The sequence below is a fragment of the Lytechinus variegatus genome, chromosome 4 (assembly GCF_018143015.1).
Source record: "Lytechinus variegatus isolate NC3 chromosome 4, Lvar_3.0, whole genome shotgun sequence".
NCBI lineage: Eukaryota > Metazoa > Echinodermata > Echinoidea > Temnopleuroida > Toxopneustidae > Lytechinus > Lytechinus variegatus.
In genome coordinates this window covers 64,580,766-64,593,983 of record NC_054743.1, presented here as the reverse complement: position 1 = coordinate 64,593,983, position 13,218 = coordinate 64,580,766, and the positions used below count along the sequence as shown (strand labels likewise).

The following is a 13,218-nucleotide window of genomic DNA, read 5'->3' as shown; positions in this document are numbered from 1 at the left end:
TATTGCAGTAAATACTGAATAACACATGCTTTACAGGGCATCATTTGAAAATACATTGTAAAAAATACAGAGACAATTAGAATTATTCACATACATTTGCACAGTAAGTCATCGATAAAGATATATGAATAACAGGAAATGTATATGATAGATTGATAAAGTCATTCATAATAAGACTTAAAAAAAACACAATAAGTCAATGGTTACTAAAAAGAATTCATAATTTCTAAGCATGTATTTATATTAAACGATGAAGGATTTTCAAATTATTTCAGTTATGATTTGTAATATTTGTTAGGCACACGTACATGATTAGGGAGGGTACTGTTTTTAAATCTCTTTGTCTTGTATCTGAATTCTGTATATTTCATTGCATTTTGAAGAAAATCATCATTTCTTTGAGGAGGTAATCAAGACTGACATAAGTTATTTCTTTCAAAACAAATAGCAACATCTTGAGTAAATTTTCCCTCTTCGGGAAAATAGAGTTGGTATTCCTAGCTAATAAGCTCTATCAATAAATATATTATATATACTATAGTATAATGGATTATGTATCTATAATACACAATTAAAACCCATCCTAACGCCAATAAGAAAAATGGGTGTAATTGTGTACATCAATATTACAAAGGATGAAATTGGTTATTAAAAGCTGTTAAAAAAATCAATTAAGTCATTTTGCAGTTTCACACCGTTCATTTAACAATGAAAATGACATTAATAGTGTTAATACGATACACGATATAGCTGCATTGTACTTCTGAAATCATTCAATAAAATGCTGCATGCATAATGCGACCGCCCGGTATCGCTGTATATAGTTTTTTTTTAAATGTTCAATATCATTTCGTGATCAATCATTAATAGGTACAATGTCTTTGTTAAACAATTGTCATTCTCCCCAACTTCCTCGTTTAGGCACCAACAAAAAGTCATTACAGCACCTTCGAAAGTACCTCCTCCACGACTATAACTCTTGTCGTTCTCGTCATAAAATATTACTCTGTCAAATGTAACCCAAGACTGGCTTATAACGAGGGTGCAATTAATAATTGTGGTGTTGGTCCCAACCATTCAATAGCTTTATTAATTGGGCCAATCGAAACCCGATTTCACTTTCTGGCTTTTTTGTTTAACCTGGTGTCTAATGTCCCCCCAAAAGCGAAGAGAGGCATTCGAGAGTGGGTCTAAAGCATCTTCCTTTCGGTACATTTGTTAAGGGCTAATGTTCATGCAGTGTACTTACCTTGTTTTAAAAGCAACAGATATCTCATAAAGATAGGAAGGGACTCGAATGATGGACGTGGAGTTAATTAACAAGGGCAGGAAAGTTAATAATGTTTGCCTCAAGTCGAATCACGAGGTTAATATCTTTATGCAAGTTTTGTTATGTTATTCGAATCTATCGCGACATTAGTCATGATCGTCAAAACTACCAAGAAAAAGGAAGGTCGTTATGTCACTTACATGACCATACAACTAACTCCGATTTAATGATTTATCATATAGAGGAGTTCTTTTTCCCCACCTCCTTTTTATCAGAGTATTATTTCCGTGTACCTTTCCGTTTCTTTTAATGTGTAGAACTTGAACACTTCATTCTATAAGAGGTTTACCCAATCATGTCTATGTAGGGTAAAGATACAACATTAAATTCCCCCAATCCATTCATTCTAGTCAAACTAAAGCAACTGTAAAATGCATTTTTCAAATAATAATAATAGTAATATTAATGATAATAATAATAATGATGATAATAATGATTATAATGATAGTATAGGTTTTCCCGTCCAATTTCGTCAAAATTTCAACCGATTTAATGATGTAATAATTCAATTTGCAACTAATTTGAATGACCTATGAGATCAGCATTTAAATAGCCAAATACTTAATTTAATTTAATTCTAATGGCACGCGATTTCATAGTTATCTCATTTAAACATTTATAAAGAGCGATCAAATTAAAATAGCTGAGTAGTGTTTTCAAATTCGCACCGGTACCTTCCTTGCGAACGTTTAGGAATTCAAAATCATTAATATGCAATCACTTACAGGATATGGACAGTGTTTTTCGTTGTTGTTGTTTTTTACTTCTTTTGTATAATTATCGAAATGGGTTTTACTCCTAAATTGGATGTTAAAAATTTTACTGAATTTTACATCTGACAGACCATCATCGGAACAACAACTCGTTTTTGTTCCACTTTCATAACTATAGACTGTGGTCAATACCATGATACCCATCCCTTCCCCAAAACGATTTAAATTATATACAATTATGTGATATAAAAAAGAACAAGATGATGAAGAAAAAATACCTACCATTGGCATACTATAGGTCATCCACCCACTCAATGGCGGATCCAGGGGGGGGGGCACAGCCAACTCGTGCCCCCCCTTTGAGAGGCACAATTACCCTTATTCTTTTGTTAAAAACCTTCTTTTTTTGCTCGTCATATTCCTCCAGAAAATGTGCCCCCTTTTGGGAAATCCTGGATCCGCCCCTGCACCAACTCATCAATCACTAAAAGAATAAGCGTTTACAACCATATCCTTTAAGTGTTACATGAATTACGTCTTTATCAATCATAATGGAATAAAATGATTCTAACTGAAAAGATCCGCAAAAAATAGAAAGGGTAAAGTTTGAAAAAAACTGAATACAGAAACATGTTATCTGAATTTGGAAGTTTAAAGTGCAATTATGTGTGCCGATAAATGAAATTGAAAATGGTGTTTTAGGCGAAATTAAACGATCAGCTCGTCGTCGCGAAATTAAATGACACCTAAGGGCCATTAATTTGAACGAATTTCTCTCTAAATTGAATTTCTACAGAATTCAAAGGAATAATATAGAACGGAACTGAATACTAAATGAATGAAAATGAACTATGTGTGCAGAGGGTGGACGAAATATTTCGAATTTGAACGTCCTTTCATTAATTTAATTGCAACTCTGATGAAATTGGACAGGAAAACCTATAATAATAATATTCCGCTTTTATATAGTGCTTATATCGGAATGACGTGTCTAAGCTCTTTGCAGAGGTATTATTACCCTAGTCATCGGATTCAATCAGTCATTCCCGCACACAATGTGTGCACATCCTCCACTCCTTGGGAGTAAAGAATTAAATATAATTGTGTAAAGAATAATGTAAAGAATTAAATATAATGGTTCTACTTCAATGTGCTAAAAATATTCTACATTATGCACGTAATTTGAACGTAACACCATGAGTTTTATAATAATAACGTGTTACAAACATCTATATATATACGGGTGTTGACCTAACACCGTAATATAACACTGTGTGGTGTAACATACATGGTGTACGGTCCTGGCTAAACAATGGAGGTGTACTATCAACATCAAGATTTCAAAGTGTAACACGTAACACCTATCGTGCTTATTTCTCTGACTACATTTTTTTTTTAGATATTATTGCAGTATTAGAGCTAATGAATAGTATCACATCATCAATTTAAAAACCGGGGTGTTAATCAGTTGATGTCACCAGGAGATCAAACCCTGATGTGTTAAAATCTACACCATAGAGACATAACACCAACACCACAGAGTGGAGAAACAACCGATCGTGTTGTAATAACATCCATACATCTGTACATGTAGGTCTTGAGCTAACACCAAAACTTTAAACGTGCTAATGCTAACAATGGCCGATGAGGTCCTATACGGGTAAAAAATACTGGGTAAAATTTAAACCAGCACGAGGGTTATTATGCGCCCAACCAATTTTAGGCAGTATTTTACCCAATTCGGGAAGCATATTGCCCTTTCAGGTTGAAAAATGAGCAGCAATTGCTTAATAATGGGCACAATTTTCATCACACTGGATATATAAAAATGCCCAATGTTGGTTGGACACATAATTACCCTCATGGAGCATTTTTACCCAATATTTTTTTTTCAGAGTGTGTGTCCACCAATCCTTTACTACACGCTTCATTGTACTTCGATCATAAAGCAATCATATCGGTTTATTTGAATCTCAGTCATCACTGAAAGGGTGGTGAATTTTCTAATATAATCCCAAAATGACTTCACGCTAAATGACAAAAACAAAATCGAGCACAAAAAGGACTCGTTTAGTCATGATGAAAGCAGTCTAGATTGGGTTCTAATATCAAACAATGATCGCATCCATCTATTTGTCACAACTACAAACATTTACAAAAAAAAATTGGATGGATGCCACTCGCTAGGGGTACGAGGACAAGTATCAATCACATTTGTGAAGAAAGATTGAAAAGAAATCGGGTCAGGAATGCGTGTTCTTTGGCAGATTTCTGCTCCAAATGAATCGTCGAGATATGCAGAAGATGCATTGGTTGGGTGAAGTCATCATTTACCGTTGGTGATATCGTTGCTATCATAATTAATGCGCAAAGATTATCCGCGTCCAGTTCATTGACGGTTTGAGAGATGACACGAAAACCAACTGTTGGGACTGCATGCGGGTATTTTCATGTCATGTCAATGGCGGTCGTGCAATAATGCTGCAGTTATGTTATAACAATGTTGATTTTGCTCTCTTTAATTTTTTTGGAAGAGAAAAGACATTTTGATATTCAGCATAACCAGAAGATCTCGAACAATTGTTGACAAATCGCACCATGCTCGCCGATCAATGGTCTGATTTATTTACGAGTGTGTTGGCCTTTATTTGTATGTTTTCTAGTGTAATAAACAACCAGTGAATCAATTCATTATAGATTGACGTTCCTGGCACTAACAATTCAATTAATAAAGATTCCTCTGATTTTTTCAAAGCAATGACAGATTAATCGCACCACACACGTTTTTTTTCCTTTTCTTCTTCTATATTCAGCTCTGTCTGTTTGTATAATCTAATATTAACGCGAGTGCTCAATCAAATATCATCTTCGCATTTGACTTTTTGATTACATATTTTACATATTTGTTAAAGTTATATATTACAATGCTTAAATATTTTCAATGTCACTGCATGCGCGTGTGATGCTCAAACTCTTACCTTATTCATTTTTACTCCATATCACCATATTTATTGAAAATTGGGGTTGAAACTATTTCAAAGTAGACGTATAACACGACTGCTCACTCTATTAATATAACCAATTAAAATGTGACTTTTTGATTACATATTCCGCAGATGTGCTGAGCGAAGAGTACTTTCAACATTCTTATACACAAGTATTGTTGTGATGCTAAGCTTATGCCTTCTTCATTCACACCACACCATCATATTTATTGAAATCTGGGGGTTGAGACTTTTTTTGGAAAGTAAAGAAAACTATCAAAAAGAAAGATGGACGTTCCAACGCTTCATGAAAGAGAAATCTTAGCCAAACATCATGTTAATAGTGCTTGTCATCAGAATGATGTATAACGAACATAAAAAGTGTAAGTGGAATTCTAAATCAGCGAGCTGTGTCGGGATGTATTTGCAATTATTTCAGTCTTTGCACTTTTTGAATACTTCAAAACAACACCGCATTTTTTTTTCGTTCGGTTGCAATCTCTATGAACGTGCATTATCTGATTATGCGCCGAGAATTGCCTTCGGTTAGATTCTAAAGGCAATTCTAGGAAAGAAACCGCCAGAGGTTGCGCGGTGGCTGCCCCGCGGCCGCCCGACGTTCATGGATTTCCTCAACAGCAATGAGCCAAATGTATGACACCAATACAATTTCAATACCACGGAAGTTAAAAAATAGAAAAGAATAGATATATGATAGCTGATGGGGCGATAGGATTTTATTTTTAAGTGAATTTAGGCCTATATAATGTATAGGGAAATTTGACCAATAAACGAACATAAGGTCGGAAAAGGCTTTTATTATGAATAATAATAATCTAAATTAAAACGATTTGAATACCATATTCAAAGCATTACAATATAAAACTGATGCTTATCTAAATATCAATTTAAATATTGTAGGACTATACACTATTTTTATTTTTAATATAATTTGTTTTAAAATATATGCAGACTTTAACATGACATTAATGTTCACTGTAAAAAATGAAGTGCTAATTTAGCGTTCCAAGTGCTTGTATAGTGACTGCACTGCTGATTTACTAGTTCAAATTTGAACAAGAAAGTCAGCACTCGAAGTCACTATATAAGCACTGTAAGTGCTAAATTAGCACTTCATTTTTTTACAGTGTTATAGAGAGGGACTAAGTTTGGGGGTAAGAAAAAGGGAGAGAGAGGGGCTCAATCTTCTGGCAGAAACGTATTTTTTTAAAGGTCTTCTTATTTTATTGTCCAAAGCATATACTTCTCTGCACGGGCTTCATTTAATAAAAGTGCTACTAGTTTACAGTTTTGAACGTGAATAATATGGCTTCTGCGACTCTGTGATGCCAGGGAAAAGCTGATAAAGAAAGAGAGTCTGAAGAAAACAAATTTTGGGGTGAAAGCCCTATTTATTACTTAGCTCAGCTATGCACTGGGACCCTTCTAATCTTTGACTTAAGTCGTTGACTTTGTTCGTGTTTTGAAAGTTTATCACGGGAGTAATCATCAAAGGGGGTAATGGGCGATCCCATCGGACCGACGAAGAGTGGTGGAAGGGTGCAGTGGCAACACCCTTTCGGGGAGCGGGACGGGACAGGATTAAAGTTACAAAACTTTCTCTAAAACTTGTTGAATATTTATTTTGTGATATTAGAACAAGTGAGGTTGAAAGACGCTCAAACAGAAGTCTTTACATTTTTAAGAACACGGCGACGGGTGGGGGAGTCGAAGTTACAAAACTTAGGGTGCAGAATCAGACCCCTCCTTCGATGGTGTGGGGGTGGGGGAAGCCAAGGGATGAGTGCATTAAAAAGAACCCTTCTACTCTTACATCTATGAAATTGAAAAAAGTCCAAACTGGTCGTTGTTGATCAAGGAAATATCATTTTTTCATCAATTTTTCAGCACCAACCCCCTCCCCCACACACATTCTGGAAAGATTGCTACCCCTTTGAACTCCATTCTTACCCAACTTTAATAAGTCAATGCAAAACGAGCTACATCGATTAATAAAAAGCAAGGAACTGTTAAATTACGGGGAGGATACAAGCATTGCTGCCACAAAGGAGCTTTATTATCACCTATATAGTTAAATGAATAACCCTAAGCCTAATGACTTTAACGATTGAGCCGGTGGATCTAGTCGTGACAATGATTCCATCAACTCCGAAGGAATATCGTTCCACCCTTTCGACTATTTCGTAATAATTACAAGAATGGGGGTCAAAAGACGGAGAATAACAGATGCTGTCCCCTTTTTGTGGCTCCCTTTGGCTTGTATCTCTTTGAGGAGGGGCGGATTTTTAAAAGTTAATGGACATTGAAAAGACTTCGGCAAGATGAAGCAAGAAAACACAATCCGTCTTGTAAAGAGGGGTAATTAGAGGCTTATAGAAAAAAAAACCGAAAGAAGCTTCCTCATTAAGACGACCCGGATTATGATACAACAGTGGAGGGTTTTTACCTAAATGGAGTGCAAGTCTAACGAGATTAAATGAAGCAATACAAAGGATATCTTTTGGCTTTTTAGCTTGAGGAAATTGTAGAAGGGAGAATCCGCGCATGCACTGTCAAGCGTGTAACTACTTGACTAAACAAGCATAAGTATGGCATGTATGGGGTGGAGGCTTTTCACGGGAGATGCTACGCGTGGCGCCGTACTGCAAAAATGCATCTTAAATGCACCATGTTGCCCTGAGAAAAATGAGTGCCCCCGGGGCCTGCACGAAAGAATTCTGTATGTGCCCTCAGGGGTTTGTCGTTTAAATCGCCGTGAGGTCTTGAACCCTAAGGCCTGTAAAGAGGCAGTCAAGAGTTTTAGCAGAGGAATGAAAAATTCATGAATGTGGTATGGAATGTGCTGCACGGAAATGAAGTGTAGCCTGAATGATTCAAGGAATTAGTGTAAAGAAAGTGTAAAGAATTTTAAAGAGATTGTAAACAAATCGTAATAGAAGTGTCATAAAGGTGTAAGTTAATGAAAGTGTATAATGCCTAATAGAAAATGAAGTGTAAAGGAAGTGTAAAGAATTGAGAAAAGATGAATAGAAAAATAAGTGTAAAACATGTGTAAAAAGTGTAAATAAAGTGTAAGTACGGTGTAAAGGAAGCCAAAAAGAGTCGTAAATAAACTGAAAATACCAAGGGACGTTTGACACACGCCTATATTTTTACAAGAAAATAAAGTAAAAGTTGGACAGAGGTGACTTCACGTCATTATACCGTTGAACAAAACAGGAAGCAATTGCATAAGTCTATACCTTATACTATCACGAGATTGCAAGCAAAAACCCAAGATTATTATTGTGTGGCTGTAATTGCTTCTTCTTTTTTGAAGTTTCTTTAAAAGTTTCCTTGAGTTTAATTCAAGTGTTCATTTTCACTTTCGGATTTTAACATCAAGGGTATCTTGTAAAATCTTTACAAAACAACGGGAAGTGAAAGGTTTGGGCTTTCGAGACAGAATGAGGTAGTGAAGGTTCGTGCTTTTACCATTTTGATTTCCAGCATGTAGTATATAATACGTTGACTTGATGAGGTCTTCGTCTTCGACACCCATCAATTGGTTTATAAGCCTTACTCTATGATGAAATTATTGTAAAATTAATTCCAAGACTCACACACCTCAAGTGGCTTGTAGTTTCTTGACTATTGTATTATCTGATTATTTCAGTTTCATCTTGATGGGTTGGTATCCCCCCCTTTTTTTTTATAAAGAATCGCCCACACAATTTCACCTTCTCTATCATGTCTGTTCTATTTTCTTCTCATGGGCCCGAATTCCCTTGACAATAATCGCACTTTGGGTTTATATCACCTGTGCCCTTCGAGAAAATAATTTCAATTTAGTTTGAATTTATTGAGCACTAATAAAATGCCAATAATATTGATAGTACTTAGAGCGTGCTTCTGACGGGATATTCATATTTATGTAGTTATGTATAATATATATATATTCATGTTCTATTTGTCATGAATGATGTAATATGGTGGAGGGTAGTCCGGTTCAATTATGAAAATTGCTTTACAACGGAGTCCTCCACCTTTACAAATGGATGCAGAACATGCACTTGATTATATATACATAAATATAAATGAAAATTAACAAAAAGTATCATATACAAATCTAAGACCATAATTCAAGATTATAATATTAGAATTTACTTTTGAAACTGGTTTGCTGAATCGCGAAGTTCCTTCTTAAAAGTGATAGTTTGAACGAAAACAAACCACCGAAGATTTGCATATTCCCCGAACGTTATTTTCCAAAGAACAACCCTGAAATATGATTTTAAAAAATAGGTCAACTCTAATAAGAATTTTAGCTTGAAACGGTGCGTTTATTCGCATCGTATGAATCGAAGGATTCTTGAGTATAATATAGCTTACATTTTCATTTTGGTCACTAACCGGAGACATGATGATGATGACTGTATGATAATGAAAAACTGTAACCATTACATTTCTTTGTTGGAGGAGGATGGGGAGTAGGAAGGATTGCTGCCCATTCAATTTCCAATACATAAGTTTAACCAAGACTATAAAGAGAGGGACTTGGTTGTTTGGCCCCTTAATTGGGCTCATTGTCAAAGCATATACACTCTCCCAGCGAAAAAGGTGCGAATTAGACCAATTTTGTCCCTTATTTGGAACCCTCGAGAAAAAGGATCCCCAAAACGTTCTTTACGTGATCAAGAACCTTAAACGCTTTATACAGAAACTTAAAAATTAAAAAAAGCAGCCTTTTAAGGTAGTTAGCACCTTTTGTATGTTTTAGGGAATCTTTTTTTATCCTTAATGTTCCATATACGGGACAGGCATAAAACCCTCTACGAACCCCCCTTTTTTCGAAGAGTGTAACTCCATAACAATGAAAATAGTGATAAGGTTGGTCCATGCTCACAGTTATCAAGTGTTATCAATCATGTAATAGTCTACATGCACGTGGAATACATTGTATTGTTAAATCGAATAAAATAAGGGCAAAGAAAGAACACGAGATCGAGTCCTATCTCCCTCACTGCTATTTCTCGCCCACCCCCTCTCATATTCTTTCTTCATTGTTGAGATCAACATTATTATTCTAATTGCCACGAATTTGACCTTATAATAATGAAATTATACGTGGAAAAAGTAAAAAAAAAAAATTAGGACGTTTTACTGCAATAGAATGTCAGATAATTGTACAGTCATGGTAGTTATTCAAACGTTTTATTCTACTGGTTTATGTTGGCTAATATAATTTTCACCCCAATTCAATAATTATTGGCACTCTATTTCATTAACAAACTGGTGAGGGCTTTAATGACCAAAATAAAGTAATACTGAAATAAATATGATATTACTGTGACTATAGGAAGTATAACGGTCGTTCCTATACAGTGAATGTATTTTCGCGTCGATAAAGGTTCTGTCGATACAAAATATACCTTGTATACGGCACATTTTTGGTTATGAATTCATAAGGAATTTCAATTCGATCAATTTAATTTAATTCAATTCTTTATTTCATTTCCATTCAAAGCATAACACAAAGTAATATTAAGCAATACAAATCAAGCACAATTTTATAGAAGGGCATTCTTACTTCGTAAAACAGAAAAAAGCAGTATAATATAGAGCATAAACGGAAATGGAAATTTCAAATTGTAAGTATGAAATGAAGGTGTGTTTTTCTTGGAATGAAAAAAAAAGTAAATTATAAAATCTTGGGCCCGTAACACAAAGCTTAGCAATGATCGTAGAACATTTTTCCACTATTGATTCCATTGATTACGATGTACAATCAATCGTGAAAATCAAGCGTGCGATTAATTGCTAACCTTTGTGTTACGGGACCCAGGCCTAGATTTTATAGGTCCCTTTGTCATGTTTGTTGCAATACCAAAATAAACGCGGTATTTGTATAAACATTGAAAAATAATACAAGACCATTCATTGACTTTCTTTAAAACAATTACAGTGTGAAAATAACAAAGATTGTAATACGCTTTCATCGTTGTTTTCTTTTTTTTCTTGATGATCAACCATTGATACTATCATTGTTATTGTTATTATATATTGTTTTATATTCGATTGCATTCTTGATCATTTTATAATTAAAATATGAGATACTTTCGTTCCTTTTCCGACTTTTATCTCCTCTATGTATATATTTCTTACTTGGTTTTTGTTTGTAATTTTATGTTACTTTATTTCAGATTGATTACCGAGATGAACGAAATAAATACAATAAAAAAACAATCATGTCCCAATCCACGTCAGCAAATCTGGAAACTGAGAAAACGTTTTTTCTATGTCATTTTTTGGGGCCTATTTGAAGTAGATATACATTTCTAAAATAAAGAATTAAATGAGTATACAACAGGACACAATCATCACACCACAGCCAGTTCTTGTCGAAAATAATTCACTTTTTGAAGAAGATGACCAAAAAAATTGTGCAACTTGACGAAATAAGTGCTATGGTATTTTTTAAAAGTTATCTATTGATTAAAATAATTCATTATTTACATAATATTAGTCCTGTCTGTGTCTTAAACGACCGAGCAACCTGGACTTATTTTCATTTTAATTCAATTTGTATTCCTTAAAGCTGGTATATGTACAAAAAAGAAGAAAAATATATAAAACGATTACGTTGTGATAATAAAGCAAAAAATCTGAGAGTTACGAACGGAGGACCCACTTTTCCTGTATAGAAAATGACAATGAATAATGAATGAAAAACAGAAAGTTAATGCAATTGATATATAATATTCATGTGAGATATTGTAAATGACCGTTTGGTACACTTACTGGAAGTAGAAGAATTCTTGCTCGAACTCATATTAGGTTTGGTATTCGATGCTGATGACGATGTTGCCGCTCCCCCGGCGAGAGTACGAATCTCAAAGTCACCTCTCATTAAGTTAGAGATCAAGATTTTCCCCGAAGACTGATTATAGAGTTTTCGAAGACACACTAAAATGATATGAAGTCCAGTTTTCGTCGAACAAAAAGGAGCATTGGACGGAAATAGTACGGCCAACGGAGCGGTGAGCGGTATCTGTCGGGAAAGACACGGGCAAGGCAGCGGTGAGTGGATGGTGAGTTGGAAGTGGTGAACTTGTTTGCGTAATTGAAGGCAGATGGAGAGAAGTGTTTGAAGAGTGATCAATAAAAGATAGCCAAACTCATTATGAATCAACTGAAGAGAGTGACATATGTATAACTTATCGCTTCCTCGACTGGTAGAAGACAACCGCACGTCACTTGACGAGTCCCCTAACGTTATGGGCGCCTGAGCATCATCGACTCCGCTCTCTTTCAAAAAAAGTACTGCGGCTAACCAAGACTACTTCACACGCTCTCCGCAAATCGGATAAGAGTTCAAAATAGTCCACGAAAGAGAAAAAGAAAGAAAAAAAAACTTCGAGCACACCTTTACAAAAGAAGACTGACTGATACTATTGTTTGAAAAGAAGCCCTTTCTACCCTTCTCTCCCCCTCTATTTCTCTCTCGCGAAACCAAAGCGAAGCTCCTCCTCCTTTTAGTTTTAGTGGTTTCGCATGATCGCCTTTCTTCGCAGACCGGCCGATCGGGCAGGCGATTGGCTGGCTGGGGGTCACGGAGAACGCCATCGAAATGCAGCATTTCACCTGATCAGATTTACCTGTGCGCAAAAATAAGTTTTCGTCGGAAACATGTTGGCGTATACATCATCAGTACCGGCTGCGCTGGCTGCACTGAGGGAAGTTCTTTCGCTCAGATTGATAGACGACGGCTTTGCAGCCGGTAAGGTGAACTCGCGGCATTTCATTTAGAGAGCCAATAAATATTATACCATTTTGGTTAATAATCCACGATCGGCTCCTCATTATCATAATAATGATTGTAATATTCAGTTTGAGAAATGCATTATTATGATATCAAAAATAATCTCTACGCGTGTGGACATGTATTTTTTTTATTGATTGGAATCGGTCAAAATGAAAATCAAAGTGAAATTTCAATCTGGTATCATCGGGAAGGGTGTTCATCATTCCGGTGCCAGTTGTGTCATCTCCCCCCCAAAAAAAGTGTTGTGAACAAAAAAAAAATTGACTGGGTTAATATTTCTTCTTCATGAGATGCTTGAGATATGGCGATTCCATGAAAGCACTTTAAAAAAGTAAGGTTTTGAAACAAACCGCGAGCCCTTCGCGT

The 13,218-nt window shown here is 35.4% G+C and overlaps 1 protein-coding gene across 1 annotated transcript in view; it reads right to left on the bottom strand.

The window, feature by feature from the left end:
- LOC121414536 (nuclear receptor subfamily 2 group E member 1-like) overlaps positions 1-12,514 on the bottom strand; it is a 33,132-nt gene extending 20,618 nt beyond the window's left edge. Inside the window, 1 exon segment of the mRNA XM_041607745.1 lies at positions 11,829-12,514. Coding sequence (XP_041463679.1) covers positions 11,829-11,937 — 109 coding nt within the window. The 5' untranslated portion in view covers positions 11,938-12,514.
- Positions 12,515-13,218: the final 704 nt, after the last annotated feature.